Source organism: Thamnophis elegans, chromosome 15 (genome assembly GCF_009769535.1).
Source record: "Thamnophis elegans isolate rThaEle1 chromosome 15, rThaEle1.pri, whole genome shotgun sequence".
In the NCBI taxonomy this organism is placed as follows: domain Eukaryota; kingdom Metazoa; phylum Chordata; class Lepidosauria; order Squamata; family Colubridae; genus Thamnophis; species Thamnophis elegans.
This window is the reverse complement of record NC_045555.1, coordinates 8244043-8269397: the sequence shown is the minus strand read 5'-3', so window position 1 is coordinate 8269397 and position 25355 is coordinate 8244043. Positions and strand designations below refer to the sequence as shown.

General features: G+C 50.2%; 1 protein-coding gene across 1 annotated transcript; it reads left to right on the top strand.

Moving 5' to 3' along the window:
* Positions 1–1739: 1739 nt before the first annotated feature.
* LOC116518778 (pleckstrin homology domain-containing family M member 2-like) lies at positions 1740–25303 on the top strand. The gene is given in 18 exon segments (XM_032232304.1): positions 1740–1962; positions 8469–8557; positions 8559–8573; positions 8981–9093; positions 10336–10435; positions 11722–11809; positions 12069–12255; positions 14053–14112; positions 17088–17313; positions 18222–18256; positions 18259–18735; positions 18738–18924; positions 21983–22026; positions 22029–22051; positions 22788–22810; positions 22812–22876; positions 23517–23581; positions 25190–25303. Coding segments are annotated over 18 exon segments (1953 nt in total). The 5' UTR covers positions 1740–1899; the 3' UTR covers positions 25283–25303.
* Positions 25304–25355: the final 52 nt, after the last annotated feature.

Genomic DNA, 25355 nt, shown 5'->3' with positions numbered 1-25355 from the left:
GCAGGGCCGAAGAGGGGTGGGCATTTGGCGGGAGGAGAATGGAAGGCGGCATTTGTGTGCTGGTGGCGCCCCTTTTCTGGGGGTAAATATTAGGGACACCAAGGTGGCTCAGTGGCTAAGACGCTGACTTGTCGATCAGAAAGGTCGGCGGTTCAAATCCCTAGCGCCAAATAACGGAATGAGCTCCTGTGACTTTTCCCAGCTTTGCCAACCTAGCAGTTCGAAAGCATGTTAAAAAATGCAAGTAGAAAAATAGGAGCCATCTTTGGTGGGAAGGTAACACTTCGGCGGTTTAGTCACGACGGCCACATGACCACGGAGAACCTCTTTGGACAGCGCTGGCTGTTCGGCTTTGAAACGGAGATGAGCATCGCCCCCTAGAGTCGGGAATGACTAGCACATACGTGGAAGGGGAACCTTTACCTTATTAGGGACACTGCTGTAGCTTTGCCCAGCCAAGGCCAGCCTTGCCCAATTTCTTTCACCAGCCGGGCACACATGCCATATCCAGCCTAGGCTTCTCTCCCAGCAGGCTGGCTCCATGGAATGCATTTCGATGGTTCTCAGCGCTCGGCCTCCCTAACCTGCTTATTGCAGGACCCAGCCAGAAAAACCAGCCCAATGCAGCCCTTCCGCCTGCTGGTGGTGCAATAGGTTTTGGAAGCGCCCGCAGCACCTTCCCTCTCCCTCAAGCTGGTAAGTGTCAGGCCCTTAACTGGCAGCTTCTGGGGAGCCAGGCTCATCTTGCCATGGCAGGTGGCTGTGCGGGTTGCCTCTTCTTGCAGCATCTTGATTCATCAGGCCTAACCGGTTCAACAGGTGAGGCCTTGGCAGGTGTCAAAGGTGGGGTGGAGGAGGAGGCGGCCTGGGCCTGCCTTTGCCACAGGGGAGGCGTCCCGGCTGAGGACCCAAAGAGCCCTTGGCCCTGAGGACGCAGGGACAGGGGTGCCTCTCTTGTAGAGGGCTGTCCGGCTTCTGCATCGGACACAGGTCAGAATGTGGCCAGAGACACAGTTGTGCAGGGCTACTTGATGGGCACTGAATTCTTGACTAAGCTGGGGGTTGGACTAGACAACCTCCAAGGTCCCGTCTGACTCTTATTCTATTCTATTCCTAATTCCTATTCTATTCCTAATTCCTATTCTATTCCTAATTCCTATTCTATTCCTAATTCCTATTCTATTCCTAATTCCTATTCTATTTCTAATTCCTATTCTATTTCTAATTCCTATTCTATTCCTAATTCCTATTGTATTCTATCCTTTATTCTATTCTATTCCTAATTCATATTCTATTCTAAGTGGGCAGAACCCCAACCACAAGTCAAGAATGTGGCCACAGAATAAAAAAGTGTTGCAATGCTGGCTTAAGGGCTACTTGATAGGCCCTGAATTTCCTGCCTGAGCAGCGGGTTGGACTAGAAGACCTCCAAGGCCCCTTCCAACTCTTGTTATTCCATTCTATTCTTGGAACGGAGTAGGCTTGCTGGAGCTAAAGGCAGAGAGACTACAACTCCCGGCATGCCTTCACTCCCGTAGGGGCTACCGGGAGTTGCGGGGCATCAGCGCGGCCGCTGCTGCCCGTCGCCTCCCGCGGCGACGACTACATCTCCCAGCATGTCTCGCGGCTGCCGGGAGTTGCGGGGCTTCTCGGCGCGGCGGCGACTACATCTCCCGGCATGCCACGCGCGGTCACGAGAGGGGAGGAGGAGGAGGAGTAGGCGGCGGCGGCAGCCGCGGTGTTGAGGGCCGGCTCGCTCGCCCGCCCGCCCGCCCGCCCGCCCGCCCGCCGCTCTCCTGAGGCGACCCTCGGCGCAGCGCCACCACGGAGGGCCCACGGCGGAGACGGAGGCGACGGAGGCGGCTCCGGAACCTCGAAGAGGACGGGCGGGCCGCCGTCATGGAGTCCCCCGCGCAGCTGAAGGACCGCATCCTGGAGAACATCTCGCTCTCCGTCAAGAAGGTCAGCGGAGACCCCCCCCTCCCCTCCCCCACGCTCAACGCCCCCTCGCCCCGCCTCCTTCCTCCCTCGCTGGGGGGGCAAGCCGGTCAAGGGAGGGGGGAGTGGTGGGGGCTTCCCCCCCCCCCGTTCGGCTCCTAAACCCATCAGCCTCAGGGGGGGCGATGGGCGTGGAGAGCCCGCAGACTCTCTGAAAACCGGCCTGACAAGGTAGGCCTTCCAAGGAGAGGAGGAGGAGGAAGGCCTTGTCCCCGCTTATGAATGGAAATCCAGCCTCTCCTTAAGGACAAGCCAGCCAAATATCAGAGGAAGGTTTGTTATTATTGTTGTCATCATCACAGCTGTTTTTTTTATTATTATTATTATTATTATTATTATTATTATTATTATTATCATCATCATCATCATCATCACAGGGAGGTTTATTATTATCGTGGAGGGTTTTATTTTTATTATCATCATTACAGAGGTTATTATTACCGTCCTCATCATAGTGAGGTATTATTATTATCATCATCACCATCACAGGGAACTTTTATTATTGTTGTTATAATCATCATGGAGGCTTTATTTTGTTATTATTGCCATCATCACTGAGGTTTTTATTGTCGTCATCATAGGTATTTTTTTTTTTATTATCGTCATCACAGGGATGTTTATTATCATCATCATGAAGGTTTTTTTTTATTATAATCATCACAACTTTTTATTATTGTCATCCTAGGGAGGTATTATTACTATCATCACCATCATAGAGGTTTTATTTTTATTATCATCATCATGGAAGTATTATTATTATTATTATTATTATTAGTGAGGTTTTTATTGTCATCATAAGCAGGTTGTTATCATCATCATCATAGGAAGGTTTTATTATTATCATCATAGGAAGGTTTTTATTATTATCATCATTATAGGAAGGTTATCACCACAGCAAATTTTATATTATTATTATTATTATTATTATTATTATTATTATTATTATTATTATTATTATTATTATGTTAATCTTCGGTGAGATTCACAGCCTCTGGGGCTGGTTGGTAGCTCAACAGCTCGAGCCCTAACCAAGGACCTAGGAACTGTTAAGGTAACGTTGGAGGATATAAGCTGTTCCAAATAGGGTGGTCTTTTGTAGAATCAGAATGTTCGTCTGATAAATTTAAAATTTCCAAATAGCGAAGTAGCCCTTTGGGTATTGCTCCAATTACAATCGGGACAACACACGATTTCTTTTTCCACAGTCGCTCAACTTCAATTTGCAAGTCCCGGTACTTTGTGATTTTTTCTTGCTGTTTATCTTCAATTCGTGTGTCTCCAGGTATGCAATGTCAATGAACCATACATTTTTCTTTTCAACGATTGTTATGTCAGGTGTGTTGTGGGCCAAGAGCCTGTCAGTCTGGATTCTGAAGTCCCACAAGATTCTTGAATTTCTCATTCTCTAAAACTTCTCAACCTGATGTTCCCAGTGGTTTTTGCTGTACTCAAATCCAAACTTTTGGCACATTTCCAGTGAATGATCTTAGCATCGTGGTCATGGTGTTGTAGGTAGTCAGTTTGTGAAATTTTGCTGCACCCACTGATCAAGTGGTTGACTGTCTCGTCTTTCTCATTACAGAGGCGACATTTGCTGTTGGTGGTAACATGTTGAATGTTTGCCTTCATGCAATTTTTGGCTAAAGCTCGTTCTTGAGCTGCCAAAATAAAGCCTTCTGTTTCTTTTTCAGTGCTCCTGATCTTAACCAGTTCCAAGTTAGCTTTTGGTCAGCTTTGCTTCAATACTTTTTAAGTATTGGCTATGCGTAGCTTTGTTTTCCAATTTTCAGCTCGCTTCTCAATTACTTCTTCCTTATATTCAGCTTTGACTTAGTTGTCTTTAATAGGCCTCCTTTATTTACTTCCTTAATCATTGGTTCTTCACTTTTCTGGATGTAATCATTCAAGCTGTGTTTTTCTTCTTCCACAGTCTGTTTTACTTGTAGGACTATTATATACTTTATTCATTAAACATGAAACCCAGCTAACTGAACCTTCAAAAATGCATTACAAATACCACTGACTGGTGCTAATGGTTGATACGGTTTGCTGCCAGTGTCCTAGGTATCAACCAAGTACCTTCTTAAAATATAAGATGTTCCGAGTAGTGTGTTTTTGCAGTTCCGCTGGTGTTATTGCAGGAAACTGCAATTTGTTGATGTTTTTTATTATTATTATTATCGTTGTCATCTTTATCCCTCCTTTGTTATTTTTTGTAATCAATTCAAAGTGGCCAACCTATCCAACACGCATCTTCCTCCCCCCCTCCTCCTCCTCCTCCCTCTCTTCCTCACCACCATCACAACAACCCTGTGAGGTGGGTCAGGCCTGAAGGAGAGGTGAGAGGCTTAAAATCACCCAGACAGCTTTCCTGGCTAAGGCAGGGGACTTGAACTCGCAACTCCCGACTCTTCCCGCCTTGATGCCTTAATCATCAAGGCTCCCTTAATTGCTGCAGTTGCTTTTCTTACAGCCGGATTCCTTCTTTGTGACTGTGCTGTTTTCATCCACCTTTCATGGTTCATCATTTTCCCGGCTTCTCTTTCCCCCTTGGCTTTTGCGGCTTCTACCGGGCCGGCTGTGGCGGGGCCTGGCTTGCCCTATGCTCAGCTGTGACAACTTCCCATCTCTTTACTGGATGCACTGTCAATTCTCCTCCAAGATTTCCCCTCTCCCACTCAGAAAAAATGAAGGGTCCATAAATGCGACTTCGTTGCATTGAAAACCCAGGCAATGTATAACGTCATTTTTATACCGAGCAGGCGAAAGAAATTCAAAAGCTGAAAGCATCACCTGCTAGACTGGTTTGGCTTTTCTTCACATTGGAATTCCTTATTTGAAGGAGTTGCATGATAAGCTCCCAGCAAGAAGTGCTTTTGAGTGCTTTTGCGTTGCATCATGCATAAATACTAACCGAAAAGTTCACGGAGAGGGTTGTGCTTTCCTTATGTGTCGTCTCTGAGAGATTACACTACAGGTAGTCCTCGGCCTATGGCCGCAATTGTGCCCAGGATTTATGTTGCTAAGCGAGAAATTCGTGAAATGAGTTTGGCCCCATTTTACTTGCCACCTTGGCTAAGTGAATTGCTGCAGTTGTGATATTAGTAAAGCAGTTGTTACGTAAATCTGGCTTTTCCTCATTGCTGGAAGATCGCCGAATACGATCACATGATCCCGGGAAAGTGAACCAGTTGTCAAGCATGAGCCGCAGTGGTGCAGTGGTGAGAGTGCAGTACTGCAGGCTCCTTCTGCTGACTACCGGCTGCCTGCAACTTGGCAGTTCGAATCTCACCAGGCTCAAGGTTGATTCAGCCTCCCATCCTTCTGAGGTAGGTAAAACGAGGACCCAGATTCATGGGGGCAAGAGGCTGACTCTGTACACCGCTTAGAGAGGGCTGTGAAGCCCCTGTGAAACAGTATATAAGTCTAACTGCTATTACTAGTGCTATACAAGAGCCATGGTGGTGCAGTGGTTAGAATGCAGTATTGCAGGTTAATTCTGCTGCCAGAAGTTCAATCCTGACCTTTGTGGTCACAGGCTATTTCTGCCTACTGCCGGTTGCCACAGTTTGGCAGTTCGATCCTGACCAGCTCAAGGTTGACGGACCCTTCCATCCTTCCGAGGTGGGTAAAATGAGGATGAAGATGGATGGGGACAATAGGCTGACTCTGTAAACCGCTTAGAGAGGGCTGTGAAGCCCTGTGAAACAGTATATAAGTCTAACTGCTATTACTAGTGCTATACAAGAGCCATGGTGGTGCAGTGGTTAGAATGCAGTATTGCAGGTTAATTCTGCCGCCAGAGGTTCAATCCTGACCTTTGTGGTCACAGGCTATTTCTGCCTACTGCCGGTTGCCACAGTTTGGCAGTTCGATCCTGACCAGCTCAAGGTTGACGGACCCTTCCATCCTTCCGAGGAGGATGAAGATGGATGGGGACAATAGGCTGACTCTGTAAACCGCTTAGAGAGGGCTGTGAAGCCCTGTGAAGTGGTATATAAGTCTAAGTGCACTATACAAGAGCCATGGTGGTACAGTGGTTAGAATGCAGTATTGCAGGCTGACTGCCGACTGCTGGCAGTTCGATTCTGTCCGGCTCAAGGTTGACTCAGCCTTCCGTCCTTCCGAGGTGGGTCAAATGAGGACCTAGATTGTTGCGGGGGGGGGGGGGGGGATAGAGGCTGATTCTATACACCGCTTAGAGAGGGCTGTAAAAGCACTATGAAGCGGTATATAAGTCTTAAGTTCTGTTGCTGCTATCCGAATGTAAATCACAAGACGGTGTGGATGCCGCCACAGCCATAAGTGTAAAGTCACGTTTTTCAGTGCCGTTGTAATTTTGAACGGTCACTAAATGAACTGTTGTAAGTCGAGGACTAACTGTAATGACCTGCTTACCCCCATCTGGAGCCCTCCAAAAATCGGGTGTGTGTTGCATTGTTTCCCCATCCAGCTTCAGCAGTGCAGCTGCCCCCCCTTCAGCCAGTACATCTTTTCCATTCCCTCCCCAACTTTCTGTCTGTGACATAAAGCCACATGTCTTACAGCTGGGTCTGTACCAACAAGATCACGGGGATGAGAGGCACTGGGTAGTCTGGGGCATAAAATCCAATTGGACTCCCCCCCCCCCCCCCCCCCCGATCCCTCTTGGAACTCTCTGTTCCCAAACATGCTTGTCCAATAGCAGATGAATTTGGGCACTCGCCATTTTTGATTTTATATATTTAGATTTTATACTGCCGGCTTCCTAAAGCAGGTGAGTGAGCTCTGGCTTCAACTGCTAAGCCAGCTTTCCTGATAGCCTCGGGACGGTGGCCAGAATCCGGCCTGCCTGCCAAGGTGAACCAGTGCCTCCCATCAGGAGGAGATGCCTGGTAAAGGAGACCCTTTTACTGCTAGTTGTGGGGCAATCTGTTGTGTGGCCGTATCCTTGGGCAGCCACCGAGTTGTTAGTCCTAGGGCAGGGATGGTTAACCTTTTCAGTACCGAGTGCCAAAACTGGAGTGTGTGCATGCGCATGGCAGCCAGCTGCCCTTCCAGGTTCCATTGCAAACATGCACGCCAGTCAGCTGGTTTTGTACGACAGAACCCGGAAGAGCAGCTGGCGATGGTCCGTATTCCCACAGAGAGGGCTCTGGCACGCATGCCATAAGTTCGCCATCACGGTCCTAGGGCCTGTTCTGCCCCAGTAGGGTCTTTGCCATTTTGAGTAAGGAAATGCTGTATTAAGGATCAGCAAACTTAAACACTCAAAAAGTGACAAAAGTCCTAACCGGAAGCCCCCAGTTCAGTAGTCTCCTCCTAGCATGGCGTCCTTTTTCCTCTATTGACTGGAGCTCTGGTTCCCCCACCATAGAGTCTCCTCCTAGCACAGAGTTCTTTTTCCTCTACCTGTCCTAACCGAAAGCCCTATCAATTGTGCAGCTAACTGGCGACAGCGAGCTGCAGCAGAGGGATGAAAGAGCCACATGCGGCTCCAGAGCCAGGGATTGCTGACCCCTGTGCTATACAGAACAAGAAGACCTTGCCTGGCAAACGTTTTCTCAGTTGTCCAACTTGTGAGGCCCCTGCATAAGATCTGAGGGATCCTAATCACTGCTTTCATCTCCTCAGACCTGGGCGAGAGCCACAGAAGCAGCAGCTGAGTTTCCTCAATGACAAGGCCGTTGGTGGTTGCGTGTGTCGGTCCCGCAACCACTGGATTGCTTTGTGTGTGAGGACTAGCGGACCCATGTGCCACTGCTGGCTTCCAGGCTGTTGTCTCCGATGGCGCTGCCTCTCTTGCCCTGAGAGTCTTGCAGCCTCAGGGATGCTATGGGACAGGCAGGAGCAGAGCTTCCCCCCACCCCCCTAGCAGCTAGACAGTGCTGGGGGGTGGCTGAGTCCTTTGTGCTGGTGCCATTTGAGGTGCGTCGCTTGGGGAGCCTGGCTGCTCTTCTGCCCCCGGGCAGCCATGCGGTTCTCTCCGAAGCTGAGGCACCATCAGGCTTGGCTGCCACTCCTTCTCGGCCTAGCCAGGACACGTAAAGGTGTGGCTGGGAATCGTGGCCCTGGGGAAGCACAGCTCTCCTTGTTCCCTGGGCAAGGAGGAGCAGCTGTCTGCTTTAGGACGCACCCAGCTTCTGAATTTTAAGCATGTGACTCTGCGGATGCCACAGTGGTCGTAAGCGTGAAAACCGGTTATAAGTTAACTTTTCCCAGTGGTCGCTGAATGGTTGTAAGTCGATTGCCTGTAGCATCCCATGGGCCACTGCTCTGCTTTGGCCGGGGTGAGGTAGGTCTTTTATTGGGCCTTGCAGCCAGAACCGAAGGTCGGCGTACGTCTCTTATGCAACCCTAGGCAGGAGAAGCAATTACGTTTTCAGCTTATCGCTCCTGAAACCCCGAAAGTGGGGACCTCCTGCGTCTGCGTGGATTACAGCCAGGCTGCGTGGTTGGTGGCTCCCTCACCAGATGTGTTCCTCCTCCAGCTGCAGAGCTACTTTGCTGCCTGCGAGGATGAGACCCCCGCCATCCGAAACCACGACACGGTCCTGCAGCGTCTCTGCGAACACCTGGAACGCCCTGCTTTACGGGTAAGGGGCTTCGCTGTGGCCCTCATTTCCCCCCCCCCCGAGGAAGTCACGGCAGGGGCTCAGGTCCGGGCCCTTCCTTCCTCCTCACTCCCTTTAGGCAAGCAGCTGGCTCCTTCCTACAGCACTGTCCTCGCGAGGGGCGCCTGGAAGTGGCGGCCCACAAGAAGAGAGCCTGATCCTCAAAGCCCCCGCTATGGTCCCCTTGGTCTGTGTGGCACAGTTGAACCCACTTGTGGACAGGGATGCAGTGGGAAGCATGCCTTCCCTCGCCAGGCTGCAGAGGCAGAATCTTCATGAGCTGGACGAGGGCCTGGATGTATTGCCATGGGGGAACTTGCAAGGGTGGATGAGCGGGTTGATTTTACTCTGAGCAAAACCGTTCTGCGACTTTTCCTTCTCCTTGGCAGACTGCAAGACCTTCCTTCGGGCTACTGGGTCTTGGCGCTCCACTTCACCCGCCGAGAGGCCATCGAACAGATAGAATTGCTGGAGCACGTGACCACCAATTGGGGCGCAGTAAGTCTCGGTCTGGGGCTTTAGCCAGCCCTGCTTGGCGTCCCATGTCACGAATGCTCGGTGAGGGCACCAGGACCCCATGGGGTAGCAGAGTCGGACAGTGAGGAGGTTGGGGAGGAACATGGGCCGGTCCTGGATCTGGGGAAGGCTCTGATGAGGGCTCTGTGTTGGAGTCAGAGAGGGGGCCAGAGCCGTCTGACAGTTATCAGCTGCCTTCAGAGTCAGACATCAGTGAGGCAGAAGAACAGCTGGAGCCTGTTCCTAGTGTGTGCATGTGCAGAGTTGCCAGACAAAGGGAATAGCTAAAGAACAAGGGTCGTCTTGGGTGTAAGGCCACAGGTGGACGATGAATGGCCCCTCCCAGAGGACATAAAAGAGGAGCAAAAGGGGAGTGGAGTTTGCAGGAGACAATCAGTTCGCTTCATTGGTTCCTGACTCTCCGAGACTCCTGGCCAAGTTTTACAGATCTCGGCCTGGCAGCTCTCCAAGCCAGATAAGGTCTGTGACCGTAAATCCTCCCTCGAAAGACTTTGCTGGATGTGAAGGAGCAGAATTCACAGGAAATTAATAAAAGGGGTTTTTGGGGGACAAGGAATTTTCTACAGGCTCTTGGGAAGCCTCGGTCAGAACACATTTGCCCTCCCCTGAGGATCTGTGGCTTGTTTATTAGTGAGGTTTCCGAGCTCCCAATCTTTCCGGTTAGAAGTCTGGGAAGTAGATTGCTCCCCGAATGGGCTGATAGCCGGACAAGCCCGCAGAGGAGTCAGCCTGGCACCCGAGGGGGTTCTGAGTCACCTCCTGCTACCCCCAACTTGAGGCTTTGAGCATCAGAGGTGGGGCTTCTGCGCAGACTGCTGTTGAGACAGCCCTGGCCATTAATATTATGTATTAGTTTTAGTATGATTATGAGGATTATTATGCTTAATGTTATTATTATATTCTTATTAGAAGATACGTAAAGAGGGGGGAATGAACAGGTTTACTATGCTCAGTTGTTTAATTGTAAGTTTAGAGAATTAAAATCAATGTAGTGAACGATGCTGTAAATTCAGATGGTTATCGCACAGAGATATTTCTACCTGCTGTTTAAGAAGAGGTGGGATGTTCATATTTAAAAATAAATAAATAAAAACTTTATAAAAAGAGAATGTCCCAGTCAGATCAGCTCAGGGCGGCCTTCCTTCGGGTGGATCCCTGACAGCCAGCCAGTCCTGCAAGGCAGTCTCTCTCTCTCTTCCTCTTGCAGGCCGAGCGTGGCTGTACCTGGCCTTGAACGAGAACTCCCTGGAGAGCTACCTCCGCCTCTTCCAGGAGAACCTGCCTTTGCTGCATAAGCATTACGTCAAGTGAGTCTGCTGGGCAGCTGGGCCGGCACCGTGGGAAGTGGAGGAGGAGGGAAAGGATCTCTTACACACACACACACATGCACACACACCACACCACACCCACACCACACCCACACGACCTTTTCTGCCAAGGGGGCGCAGTGGTTAGAGTGCAGTACTGCAGGCTACTTCAGCTGACTGCTCGCTGCAGTTTGGCAGTTCAGATCTCACTGGCTCAAGGTTGACTCAGCCCTCCATCCTTCCGAGGTCACTGATGACAGTCAGTCATCAATGTCTTTCAGTTAAGGGATAATCCAAATAACATAGTCCCGTATCGTATAATCAGTTCAGAACTCAAAGTTTGCTAGCAGTTGCAAAACTTACAATAGCTCACGGCACTCAGATTAGATCAGCCCAGCATCTAACAAACAGAGAGCTAACAGTCATTCTGGCTCCCTCTTATGGCCGATTGAGGAAAACAGCAACCAACCACATTTTACAGTATGCTTTAAAGAAACAGGTACAACATTGTTACATGATTCATATATTGCCAACCCAACCGTTAGATTATATTTCTAACAGGTACAATGAGAACCCAGATTGTTGGGGGCAAGAGGCTGACTCTATAAACCGCTTAGAGAGGGCTGTAAAGCATTGTGTAGCGGTATATAAGTCTAAGTGCTATTCCTATTAAGATCCGCGGGGGTACAGTGGTTAGCGCGCAGCATCGCAGGTTAATTCTGCCAACTACCAGCAGTTTGATCCTGACTGGCTCACGGTTGATTCAGCCTTCCATCCTTCTGAGGTCGGTAAAATGAGGACTCAGGTTGTTGGGGGCAAAGAGGCTGACTCTGTCAACCGCTTAGAGGGGGCTGTAAAAGCCCTGTGAAGTGGATAAGTATCAGTGCTGCTATTGCTTTTCCTTTGAAACTGCTATTCCCAGGGGGTGGCAGAGGGTGCTGGCCACCCTCAATGCTTCGTAAGAAACGCAGGTCAGTGCAAGGGGGGGAAGTCCTGCTTTTCACGGCTTTTCGGTTGCCTCTCCCAAATTACGCTGTTGGGGCTTCCTCACGCTGCAGGGAGTTTAAAGGCAGCAGTTAGTTCTGAGTTAGTGCATCAGCCGGGAGTAGAGGATTGAGCATTGCAGAAGAGCTGCTGGCTCCAGGGTGCGGGGTCCCAGCACCCCTCAAATTGGAGAGCTTCTTCCCAGCCAGTGGGGCAACCAGTTGGGAGGAGCAATTCTGGGTTGTTGACTTCACCAGAAGGGTCCTGGGTAGAACTTGACCTCCAGTTTTTCCGTCCCGCAGAAATGCCCTGGTCTGCAGCCACGACCACCTGACCCTCTTCCTCACCCTGGTGGCGGGCCTGGAGTTTATCCGATTTGACCTGGACCTGGTGAGCCGCCTCCGGCCTCCTGGAGCAGCCAGCTTTTCAATTCCCTCCTCCCATTGGGCTGGGGCACATCCCACACCCGCCTTCCACTGCTGGGCCTCCTGATGGATTTCCCCTTACATCTGAAGGCAGCTGTGTTTTTTTTAAAAATTCTTTCCAACTGATGGGCAAACTTCCTGAAGCAAAGAACAGTGGGAAAGGGGATTTCTTGGGAGGGGAGGGCGAGCAGCAATTCCACCTTGATCTCTCCCGCTTTTTCCAGGATGCCCCTTACCTGGACTTGGCTCCCTACATGCCAGATTACTACAAGCCCCAGTACCTGCTGGATTTTGAGGACCGGCTGCCCAGCTCCGTCCATGGGTCCGACAGCCTCTCCCTCAACTCCTTCAACTCGGTGACATCCACCAACTTGGAGTGGGACGACAGTGCCATCGCCCCCTCCAGTGAGGGTAAGACAGCGCCATCGCCCCCTCCAGTGGGTGCGTGGATGGGCGGGCAGGAACTCTAGGAGCCAAAAGATGGCACGGGAATGCGTTGACTCCACGCTGGTGGGGCTGGTGGTTCCGGCCACGCCTGCCCAGGCGACCCTCCTGCCCATAGAACGGAGGGTCTGGATGGGACTGGGGGGGACAGTTCTTTGGCCAGAGAAGGCCCTATCAAGCTGCAAACTCTGCCTCCAACATCTCCAGTTCAAAGCCCCTCAGGCAATTGGGGTGGGCCAGTGTTTTGAGGTACTGTGTTTCCCCCAAAATAAGTCAGGGCCTTATATTCTTCTGACCACCCCCTCCCCCGAAATAAGTGCTTGGTCTAGGAGGCGGCGAGCGTGGTCATCTCATGGCTGCTGCTATGTTGCAATATTTTCGGGGAGGATTTATTTTAGCGCATGCGCTCAAAAGTCCGATTGGGCTTATTATCCGGGGAGGTCTTATATTCGGGAAAACAGGCTACTTCTGAGCTTGCCTCCCTTGTTCCCATACGATCAGCATGGGTTTTTTTGACCAACCTCAAGGGCCGCTCGGCCTGAATCATCCCTTCCCTTCCACCGCCCTCCCCAGTCGCAGTTTGGGAAAAGCCCTTCGCTGACACTGCTCTGCACTCAGAGGGAAAGCAAGAACAGCTTCCTTTAATCTTCCGAGATAACGTGGTCCCTGAGCAGGATCTGGAACTGAGCCCAGCCCTGCAGCCTGAGCTGAGAGAGTTCCCCGCCCTGCCCTTGTCCTTGCTCTATTCCCCCCACCCACCTTCCCCTTCGATCATGATCGCCAAAAGGTTATTCCATGTCAGTTAGTTAGTTAGTTTATTTTATTGTCATTGCAGATGGTACAACCCAATTAAATGCTGTCTTCAGTGTACATTATAACTATAAAATAAAAACACACTTCCTTCGCATGCTATATCATTGAAATTGAAAAACCCTGATATTGCATTCATATTGCACCATTTCATAGAATTCAATGTACCATATTTTTTGGACTATAAGACGCACCGGTGTATAAGACGCACCAAGATTTCGAAGATGTAAGTAAGAAAAAAAAAGTTATTGTCTTCTCCGACCCCCAGCCAAAACGGGGACATTTTCCCCTTCCCCCAGCCCTGCTGAAGCCTGCAGAGTGCTTCTGGGGAGTGGGGGAAGGCAAAATCGTTTTGGTGAAAAACAGCCCGTTTATTGCCCATTTTTCACAAAATGGGATGCTGAGGCAGGGCTTCCGGAGGCCAAAAATGGCTGTATTTGGTGTATAAGACACCAACATTTCCATGCTCTTTAAGGGGGAAAAGATGCATCTTATAGTCTGAAAAATACGGTAGTTACTTTCCTTGGATAGAAGCTGTTTTTCAGCCTATTTGTCCTTGTTTTTATTGTCCTGTACCGGCTGCCAGATGGTAATAGTTAAAAAAAAAAGGGCGCCTAGGATGAGATGGATCTTTAAGGTTTGAACTTTCTTAAGGCAGAGGGAGCTATCAAGCTCTTCCAAAGAGGGGAGAGGGGCAACCCATGATCCTCTGGGCAATGACATTGACCCTCTGGAGCGCTGTCCTGTCTGCCCCTGGGCAATTGGCAAACCAGACACAGGGGCAATAAGTTAAAATACTCTCTATGGTGCAGCGGTAGAAAGTCCCCTGCAGTTTTCCGTTCAGTTGTTGTTTCCTGAGAGTCTCAGGGAGTATAATCTCTGTCCCACCTCCCCCCCACCTTCTGCCCAGTTTCCTTTCATTTCTAACCCTCCTTTTTATCCCTCGTTTTATAGATTATGATTTTGGAGAAGTCTTCCCTGCAGTGCCGTCCATGCCTACCACAGCATGGGAAGGTGGGACCAGCTTGCCTGGTTTTCCAGTTCCCTCCTCCTCCCCTTCCGCTCGCCCGCCCCCAGAGCTTCCTGCATGCTGGGCCACAGGTCTCTTTAACACCGGCCGGTGCCTGAGGGGCCCAGCAGCCAGGCCACCAAGCGCTTCGGTGGCAGGCTCTTGCCAGCTTAAATATTGGCTCCCTCAGCCCAGGGCATCTGCTGCCCAGTTCCACAGCCTAAGTGGTTCTCCAGGCCCTTCTCTATGCCTAACCACCTCCTATAGTTCTGTGGCTTCCGTCTTTCCAGCATGAACCATCAGTCTCTTTCTGGTTTGCACATTAACAAGCTTCCGGGGAGTGCTTCTGTGTTGGTGCCAGCGGTCTCCTCCTAACCCAGTGATGGCGAACCTTTTCAGTACTGAGCGCCAAAGCGAAATGGGCGTGTGCACCAGAGCGCCAAAACCCGAAGACAAACTGGCCAGCGTGTGCATGCCTGTTTTTGGCCATTTTTCGGACTGTTTTCAGAAGCGCTTGGTGGTCTGGCTGCTGGGCCATTTTCAGGCCATTTTTGAGCCCTCTGGCACCTGCGAAAACCAGCTGGCCGCTCCAGCGGCTGCGAAGAAGGGCGGCCGGGAAACGGCCCAAAAGCGCTCTGGTTTTGGCCAGTTTTTTGGACTGTTTTCAGGCCATTTCCAGGCCGTTTTTGAGCCCTCTGGCACCTGCGAAAACCAGCTGGCCGCTCCAGTGCGAAGGACAGCCTGAAAACGGCCCAAAAAGTGCCCTGTTTTTCGGTCATTTTTTGAGCCATTTTCAGACCATTTTGGGGAAATTTTCAGGCCATTTTCAGGCTGTTTTTGAGCCCTCTGGCGCCCACAAAAACCAGCTGGCCACTCCAGCGCATGCGAAGGACAGCCTGAAAACGTCCCAAAAAGCGCCCTGTTTTTGGGTTGTTTTTCGGGCCGTTTTCTGGCACCAACGAAGACCAGCTGGCAGGCGCGGCGGAAACTAGAATCTACACCTGCCATAGGTTCGCCATCACGGTCCTAACCTCTTACTGTCCGCCTGTCAGTGCATGGAGGCCGGGGAACGGACGTTAAGCCACCTGATCTCGTGGCCACAGATGCTTCCGCCAGCAGCTTCTCTTTCCCAGCTGGGTCCTGCTAGCGGCGGTGGCAGCTGCTGCGGCCCTTTCTCTGTCCTTGCCTCCCTCGGCTCTCGCCCTGCAGTACTTCGGAAGGCGGGTGGGCTCCAGGCTCCTGACTTAGCTCCTAACTCCTTTCACCGTTGAGCAAGTTGCTGCTCCCTCGGCCTGCGAAGGGAACAAGGAGAGCAGCAACCGAACGAAAGAGATGGAAAGTTAAACGGGTTGTCCCAAAGGTGCGTTTTTTTTTTCCCCAAGAGGCCCCTGGGCTTCCTTGTTTTTTCTTCGAAGACGTTTCGCTACTGGCCCAAAAGTTTCTTCCGCTCTTCTTTGGGTCAACCGTGACCTGGATGACAGAGAATCTCCATAGACACTTAAACCGGTTGTGTCGTCTCCTGCAATTCATGGCTGAACACAGGTTTCCGGGAGGAGAGAGGGGATTTTGTAATGGAGTAATTGCAGAATTAAAGGTGGCTCGGTGGCTAAGACCCTGAGCTTGTCAATCAGAAAGGTCGGCGGTTCGAATCCCTAGCGCCACGTAACGGAGGGAGCTCCCGTAACTTGTCCCAGCTTCTGCCAACCTAGCAGTTTGAAAGCATTTTAAAAATGCCAGTAGAAAAATAGGGACCACATTTGGTGGGAAGGGAACAGCCTTCCGTGCACCTTCAGGCGTTGAGTCATGCTGGCCACTGATCACGGAGATGTCTTCGGACAGCCCTGGATCTTTGGCTTTGATGAGCACCGCCCCCTAGAGTTGGGAACGACTAGCACATAGGTGCAAAAGGAATTTTTACCTTTTTAATTGAAGAATTAGTAGAGACTGCCCTCTTGATTTTCTCCCCCTGCCCCCCCTCTCCTGGATGCTTCCCCACTTGTAAAACTGACCAAGATGCACCGTCCCATTTCCGGAGTCCCTTCAGCCGCAAGGGGCTGCTCCTGAGGTGGGCAACCTATTGCTGTTAGGCAGGGTTATGTCAGGCTCTGTGGGGTTTGGCAGAGATCAGGAGCCCCTTCTCCCCCCCCCCCCCAGTGGGTCTGGGCAGGAGGGGAATGTCCTCCTCTTCTTCGTGCGTAGCCTGTGGAGCAACACGCCAAGATGTCACCGTGTGTGAAATCAGGATGGTGAATTTTTTGAGCAAGTGTGCAAAAGAGTTGCATATGCAGCGTATCTTCTGAATGGGGACACTGCTGCTCCTGGGAACGGGGAGAGACAGCTGACCTCCTTCCTTCCTTCTTCCTTCCTTCCTTCTCCTTCCCTCTCCCATTGATTCCATACCTCCCATCTCTCCTTCCTTCCCTCCCTTCCATTGATTCCATCCCTCCCATCTTCCTTCTTTCCTTCCTCCCTCCCTCCCTCCCTCCCCCCATTGATTCCATCTCTCCTTCCCTCCTCCCTTCCATTGATTCCATCCATCTCTCCTTCCTTTCCTCCCTCCTCTCTCCCATTGATTCCATCCCTCCCATCTCTCCTTCCTTCCCTCACTCCCTCTCTCCCTCTCTCCCATTGATTCCATCTCTCCTTCCCTCCCTCCCTTCCATTGATTCCCCCATCCCTCCTTCCTTCCCTCCCTCCCTCCCTCCCTCTCTCCTATTGATTCCATCCCTCCCATCTCTCCTTCCTTCTCTTCCTCCCTCTTCCATTGATTCCATCCCCCCATCTCTCCTTTCTTCCTTCCCTCCCTCCCTTCCATTGATTCCATCCCTCCCATCTCTCCCTTCCCTCCCTCCCTCTCTCCCATTGATTCCATCTCTCCTTCCCTCCCTCCCTTCTATTGATTCCATCATCTCTCTTTCCTTCCCTTCCTCCCTCCCTTCCATTGATTCCATCCCTCCCATCTCTCCTTCCTTCCTTCCAGAAGGAGACCTGACTGATACGCTCTGTCCACGTTCTGTGGCCTCCGAGTTGAACAGCTGCCAGGCTTCCGCCAAGAGCCCCACCCAGCGCTACAACCCTTTTGACGGGAAGGTGGAAGCACCGTCATCCGCTGAGAGCACCCCAGTGCACGCTGCCTCGCTGAAGGGCGGCTTCGCGCCTGAAGGCACCGATCAGTCTGAGGGCGGCACAGAGCTGGAGGTCATCAGGTTGGTGCCGGGGAGGAAACATTCCCCAATTGCTTGGCTGCCCCGCTTGGCTCTGCCCTCTGCCCATGGCTCTCGTAGACCCTTCCTCTCCTGCTGTGGGAAGTGCCAGGAATTGTGGATTTTTTTCACTTTTTGAAGCTCAGGTGAGTAGGCAGGGGGAAAAAACTTTAAAATGTGAGGGGGGAAGCTTCCGACAATCTTGCAGATCAGCGGTGAGCCGCACGATGGTCGGAAGTTCCCCCCCCCCCCCTGACATTTTAAAGCCTTTTCTTCCCTGCCTATTCACCCAAACTGGCAGGAAAAAAATGCTTTAAAAAGTGAAAAAAGTTGGCCACGCCCACCCAGTCACATGACACTCCCCCACCAAGCCACGTCCACAGATCCAGTGGCAAAAAAATTACCATATTTTTCGGAGTATATGACACACCTTTTTCCTTCAAAAAAGAGGATGAAAATTTGGGTGCGTCTTATATACTGAATATAGCATTTGTGGCCTCCCGAAATCCCGCCCCCTTTGCAAAAATGGCTGTGCATAGCCTTTAGGAGGCTTATAGAACGCTCCTGGGGGCTGGGGAGGGCAGAAATGAGCAAAAAATGGGCCATTTTTTGCTTGGTTTTGCCCCCACCCTAGCCCCCAGGAGCACTCTATAAGCCTCCCAAAGGCTATGCATGCCCTTTTTTCTGACAAAAAACTGGGCCCGTTTTTGAGAGGTCTGCAGAGTGCAAACACTTTTTTTAAAAATTTGCCTCTTCAAAATCTTGGTGCTTGTACTCCAAAAATACGGTAGATTTCACCGCTGGCCAGATGTCCCCCTATCCTTGAGCCCCGAACAAGCCTGCTGGCTGCTCGGCTTGCAGCTATTCCCTGGTGCACCATAGCCCGATAACTCATTTCCCTCTCTTGACAGGTTGGCTAAAAAGAAGAAAACAGGCAAGAAGAAGAAGTGAAATCGGAGGAGGCCTCTGTCCCCTCCTTCCCTGCTCCTGCTGGAGACCAGGCGGTGGACCAGGAGGCCGGGCGGCCATGGACCACCCCAGAGTCCAACCTGACAGTCAGCACCGAAGCACCGGCCCTCTGCCAGCTGGGGCTCCAGATCCCCGAAATGAAGGACACGGCTATGGAACGGGTGGGGCAGGAACTCAGCAAGGTGATCGACTCGCTGGAGGCGGCCGACGGGTGGAGCCGCCCCCTGGATCCCCCCCAGTCCTTTCGGACCGACTTGCCAGGGGACCCCCCTTCGGAAGGGCCATCCCTTGGCAGCTTTGGTCAGGGTCTGCCGGCCCCCATGGACTTCTACCGCTTTACCGTTGAGAGTCCAAACACTCCTGCAACAGGTGGTGGCCACCATGACTCTGCAGGGCATGGTCAACCGGCACATGTTTTTGGTAGCCCTGAAGCTCCTGAACAAGAGGAAGAAAGAGGAGGAGAGGGGAGGCTGCTGGGCCAGCCGTAGCCAGCTCGCCGGGAGAAGTGGTGGAGACGGCCAGTGCGGCGGCCCTCAGCAGGCTGAAGGAGGATCGGGCGAGCCCTTCTCCAAGCAGCGCCGAGGACTCAGGGGTGGAGGAAGGGCAGGGCAGTCCGTCAGAGGCTGCCCATCCCTCGGAGTTCAGGTAAGGGCTGGTTCCTCCCTTTGGCCAGACCCTCCACCTGAGAGATGGCAATGCTCGACCACCCTTCTTCCAAGGTGTGTGGGGGGAGGGTGTGGCAGCCTGTGTCGGGTTCCAAGTAATACATCCCTTGCAAGCAAAAACTCTGAGGCAGGTGAATTCCTAAAAGAATGCTGTATTTTTCGGCGTATAAGACGCACCTTAAAAAGGGTGAAAATCTGGGTGCGTCTTATACACTGAATACATCATTTTTGGTCTACTGAAACCCCGCCCCCTTTGCAAGAATGGACGTGCAGAGGGTTTGGGAGGCTTGCAAAGTGCCCCAGGGGGAAGGCAAAAACAAGCAAAGAACGGGCCATCCCCGCCCCCCCCCCAACACTCTACAAGCCTCCCACAGCTCTGTGTGGGCTTTTTTTTTTTTTTTTTGCAAAAAACAAGGCATGCAGGAGGTTTGGGAGCCCTGCAGAATGCAAAAACTTTTTTTTTAAATTTTTATTTTATTTTTTGAGATTTGAAAAAGGTTTTTATTTTCCATTTTTTCATTTTCATATACTCACATATATACTGTGCATAGCCGGAGCCATACAACATTAAACAATAATCGCAGCAATTCCTCTTGTCAACAATACCACAAAAAGTAGAAACCCAATATACATCTTCCACTCTCCGTACACCTCTTTCTTCTACCCCCCTCCAACTTTCTATTTTCCCTCCATCATCCCCCTCTACCCTACTTCCCCTCCCCCTCTACCACTCCTCTCTCCCGATCCACTCCCTCCCTTCCTTCTCACCCTCCCTCCCATCCTCTCTCCCGCCCTCTCTACCCATCTTTCTTCTATCCCACTCCTCCTCCCCTTGGTGTATTTCCACTATATGTCAATGTATTTAACTTATCCTATTTTTACAGAGAAATTAAAGAAAAACAGTATACATGTGAGGTCGCATTACATTGAAATCTAACACATCATATCTAACCTAGTATATCCCTCCCTCCCCCCCAACACCCCCCTCCCTCCCCCCCGACTTCCCAGAACCCATACACGGTATAGATTTTTAGCAAACACAGTCTAAAATATATTGAGAAAAAAGAAATAAAGAAAAAAAGGGTTAATAACATCTCTACATTGATCTTAGCTTCTTCTTGCTACGCTAACTTTGAACAATTTAAAAACTTTTTTTTTTAATGTACCTCTTCGAAATCATGGCGCGTCTTATACTCCGGTGCGCCTTATAGTCCCAAAAATACGGTAGCTTTATTGGAAATACCATATTGGCACATATCTGTCGAAAACCGACTCTGAAAGGGCCCCTTGGTTTTCACCTAATTAAAAGTAAACGTTTTTCCCTCAACCCGACAATCAGTCACATGGCCCCAATCACTGCAGCGTCCGCTGGTCTGGTGGCATCACTCCTCTTCCTTTCCGCCAGGTGTGACAACCTCCTTGGTTCCCAGGAGAAAGTCTTGAGAAAGTCTTTTATTTTGACTGCACAAGCCCAGCTATCTCTAATCCCTCCCTCTCCCTCGCTCCAGTGTGGGAACACTGAAGCTCCAAGATGGCTTTGCCCAGGCCAGCTTCAGGGTTGACAGCCTGCTTCCGGCATCCAGTTGGCAGCAGAAGTTGGGAGTTGGCACTGTTGCGGTGGCATCTCGGTCAGTGTGTGCTGAGAAACTGTTAGGGAGGCTTTTCAGGACAATTCTACCTTCGACATTCCCTGTATGCTCCTCCTCCTCCTCCTCCTCCTTGCCTCTTCAGCATCCTTTCCTTGCCAGTCCTCGTATTGAGATGCTTTCTGAGCTTGGTGGGGTTCTTGCAAACATTTCATTAACCAAACCAGGTAACATCACCGGCGCTAGCATCATTGGTCTAATACTGCTGATGTAGCCTATGGGCTTTGGTGGCGCAGTGCTTAAAATGCAGTATTGTAGGCTACTTCTGCTGACTGCCGGCTGCCTGCAATTTGGCAGTTTGAATCTCACCAGGATCCAGGTTGACTCAACCTTCCGTCCTTCTCAGGTGGGTAAAATGGGGACCCAGATTGTTGGATGGGGTTGGGGGAATAGGCTGACTCTGTAAACCACTTAGAGAGGGCTGTGAAGCACTGTGAAGCGATATGTAAGTCTTAAGTACTATTGCCATCTTCCTTCCCTTCCTTCTTTCCTTCCTCCCTCCCAGTGGTTAGGATGTGGTATTGCAGGCTAACTCTGCCCAATGCCAACAGTTCGATCCTGAATGGCTGCAGGTTGACTCAGCCTTCCATCCTTCCGATGTGGGTAAAATGAGGACCCAAATTGTTGGGGGCAAGAGGCTGACTCTGTAAAAACTGCTTAGAGAGGGCTGTAAAAACACTGTAAAGTGTTTTTAAATCTAAGTGCTATTGCTACTTGGGGTAATGAAACATCTGCCAGAAAACCACCGAGCTTAGAGAGCACACAGACCCCCAGATTTCAACCTTGAGCTACCAATATTCTCCTTTATTACTCCTTGTGTTTCGTGAACGTAAAGGACGTCCAAAATTGACCCTGTATTGCTTTCTCCATTCTGGTGAAATTTTTGCCTTCCTGGTGATTCCTACAGTTCCATGATGTCCTCTGTCAGAGTTTGTTGCCTACATTCAAATCCAGAAGCACACACAGATAACTGATACAGCTGGATTCATTAACTTCTTTATATACATAAGAATAGATGAATAAATGAACAATACCAACAGATGATTCTTCCAAGTAAACACAAGGCAGGAGAGTTACAGGCAAACACAAACAGTTAGTTTCATTTCAGCAGATAAGCCCAGACAGACTGCTAGTTTACTTCTCAGAGCAGCAGACTGCTTTCTTCTTAAGTTTCTGTTTCAATTCTCTGCACAGACTCAGATCTGTTTAGCTCCTATTGGCTGACTTAGTTGCTATGCCTATTCATTGGCTGACCTTGTTCCCATGTCTCTCCATGTTATGAATATTTTAACATCTTCCTTGGAGAAAGCCACCTCACGATGGGGGTGAAGGAGGCAGGAGGCAGGTCAGCTCTCCCTCCTCATTATCGACTTGGCCTTCTCTTCCCTGCAGGGTAGACAACAATCACTTGCTTCTTTTGATGATCCACGTCTTTCGCGGAACGAGGAGCAGCTCTTCCGGGTAGGTTTGATTGCCCAGAAGGGAGCCCCTTGTGAGCTGTTGTGGCCCGCCAGCAGCTAGCTGAGCTGGCAGCAGATTCAGACAGTGAGGAGGTTGGGGAGGAACCAGGGCCACTCCTGGAGTCTGGGGAGGGCTCTGATGATCAGCTGCCTTCAGCTGCCTTCAGAATCAGACATCAATGAGGCAGAAGAACAGCTGGAACCTGTTCCCAGTATGTGCATGCACAGAGTTGCCAGACTAAAGGAACAGCTAAAGAACGGGTCGACTTAGGAGTAAGGCCACAGGTGGACAGTGAATGGCCCCTCCCAGAGGAAATAAAAGAAACAAAAGGGTAGTGGAGTTTGCAGGAGACAATTAGTTCACTTAATTGGTTTGTGACTCTCCAAGACTCCTTGACAAGTTCTGCAGCTATCGTCCTGGCAGCTCTCCAAGCCAGATAAGATCTATGACCGTAAATCCTCCCTTGAAAGATTTTGCTGGATGTGAATGATCAGAATCCACAGCAAATTACTAAAAGGGTTTTTTGTCGGGACAAGGAGTTTGCTTCAGGCTCTCAGGAAGCCTGGGTCAGAACATGAGTGTGTTTCCCGCTCTCCCCTGCCCCTAACTCCTTGGGTGGGTGGGGGCAGAGGCTTCAGAAGGGAGCCAGACCTCTTCAGATCTAAGAGAAGCTTTTCACATCTCTACTGCGGGGTCAGTAACAGAGGTCTCTTCCCCCACCCCCCCCCCCAAACAGATGATCCGCATGAGCACCGGACATGGAAGGGACCCTCCAGCTCCTTTACTTGCTCCTGACCGACTGTTACATGTACCTCATCCGAAAAGGTAACCCCCTGTGAAAGTGCTATCGGTTGCCGCCTGCCTCTGAGCAATGCCTTGAGCTTTGCTCAGTGGGGGATTCAATTTTTTTTACTACCATTTCTGTGGGCATGGCTTGGGGTATGTGGCTTTGTAGGTGTGGCAGGGGAAAGATAGTGTAAAAATCCCCATTCCCTCCCCACTCCAGGGAAATGATACTGCAAAATCTCCATTCCCTCCCCACTCCAGGGGAAGGATACTGCAAAATCTCCATTCCCTCCCCACTCCAGGGGAAGGATACTGCAAAATCTCCATTCCCTTACCACTCCAGGGGAAGGATACTGCAAAATCCCCATTCCCTCCCCATCCAGGAGAAGGATACTGCAAAATCTCCATTCTCTCCCGACTCCAGGGGAGGATACTGCAAAATCCCCACTCCAGGGGCAGAATACTGCAGAATCCCCATTCCCTCCCCACTCTAGGGGAAGGATACTGCAGAATCCCCATTCCCTCCCCACTCCAGGGGAAGGATACTGCAAAATCCCCACTCCAGGGGAAGAATACTGCAAAATCCCCATTCCCTCCTGATCAGCTGGTCCCGATAAATACTCTTGGTGCAAGCACTGGCTGTGTGGATGACTCTGCGCCCTGTTTCTCTCATCCCCAGGAGCTGCCGAGAAGCCTTACATGGTGGAGGAGGCTGTGTCCTATAATGAGCTGGACTACATCTCTGTAAGTTGCTGAGGGTTGCTTGGGGCTCTGCCTCTTCCCGGGACAAGACCAGTAACTGGAGGGAGGGGCCGTCTCGCCCAATCTTGCAGGGGCTGAGCATTCCCCTCCCAGAGGCCCAGGGGTTAAGGGTTCCTTCCAAATGGGCTTTTGCTTAAAATGGAAGGAAAACTAAAAAGAAAATAAGATTAAAGGTTCAGATGCGGGTAAGAGATCGGATAAGGGAAAGTAGAGTGAAAGAATATCTTTATGAATATATTTCAATTAACGTGTATTAATATTAGAATTAGATAAGATAAGATACGATACTTTATTTGTATGCCGCCCTTTTCCCTGGGGGGACTCAGGGCGGCTCACAGTTCAGGGGGAGGGGAGGACAAACCAAGTTACATATAAGACAATACATCATTAAAAAGCACAACATTCATACTATTCGGGCAGGGTTAAGGTCTTTAGCCCCAGGCCTGTCGGGACAGCCAGGTTTTAAGGGCTATGCGGAAGGTCTGGAGGGTGGTGAGGGTACGAATCTCCACGGGGAGTTCGTTCCATAGGGTCGGAGCTGCCACAGAGAAGGCTCTCCTCCGCATGGTTGCCAGTCGACATTGACTGGCTGATGGAACTCGGAGGAGGCCTAATCTGTGGGATCTAATTGGTCGAGTGGAGGTGAGACAATTAGGTTAGCAGTGTGATAGATTTCAGGATAATATCATAATATAAACCATATTTTTCAGAGTATAAGATGCCCCTTTCCCCCCAAAAAATCTGGGTGCGTCTTATACATTGAATGCAGCATTTTGGCCTCCCGAAACCCCACCTCCTTTGCAAAAATGGACGCCAGAGGGTTTGGGAGGCCTGCAAAGTGCTCCTGGGGTTGGGGAGGGCAAACACGAGTGAAAATGGGCCCGTTTTTCACAAAAACAGGTGTTTTTGCCTTTCCCATTCCCCAGAAGCACTTTGCAGGCTGCCCAAACTCTCTGCGTGCCCCATTTCCCCCCCAAAACCCTGGGGGCCAGGGAGGACAAACATTATTTTTTAAATTTACCTTTTCGAAATCTTGGTGCGTCTTATACTCTGGTGCGTCTTACAGTCCGAAAAATATGGTTATGAAGAATTGGAAATTAGGCTTTGAATGATTGTACTATTAATTATATAAAAATATGAATAACAGTGAAATGTTAGAATTAAACAATGGGCAATTAGGTAAATGTATAAATGATTGTGATTGGTACTAAAAATGTAGAGGGAGATATTGAAGAATAAAGGATGAAATTTTGATTTAATTAAGGATACATGAATAACAAAAGAGGTGAAAAACATGTCTGAATATTATAGTGATATGAAAGGGAGGGAAATGTTAATAGGGATAAAAATAGAGCGGAAAAATAGCAAAAGATAGAAAGAAGGTTAAGAAAGGAAGGGTGATAATAAAAATGTATAAGTAATATGAATAATGGAAATGAAATGTAATATTTATGAGTAAGATTAATTTTATTGTATTGGAATGTAGAATACCCAGATAACACACTATTCACGCATTAATATGTATAACGAATATAAAAATTAAATTTGATTGAAAAAATAAAACCAAATGGGCCTTTGTTTTCCTGGCAGGTGGGTCTGGATCAGCAAACAGTGACTTTGGTCTGCACCAACCGCCGGAAGCAGTTCCTGCTGGACACGGCGGACGCTACCCTAACTGAGTAAGGGATAGGCGGGCCGCGTCTCCCCCGGTACAGCTGCTGGGATGGCGAGGGATGCCGACTAGTATGCTGCGGTG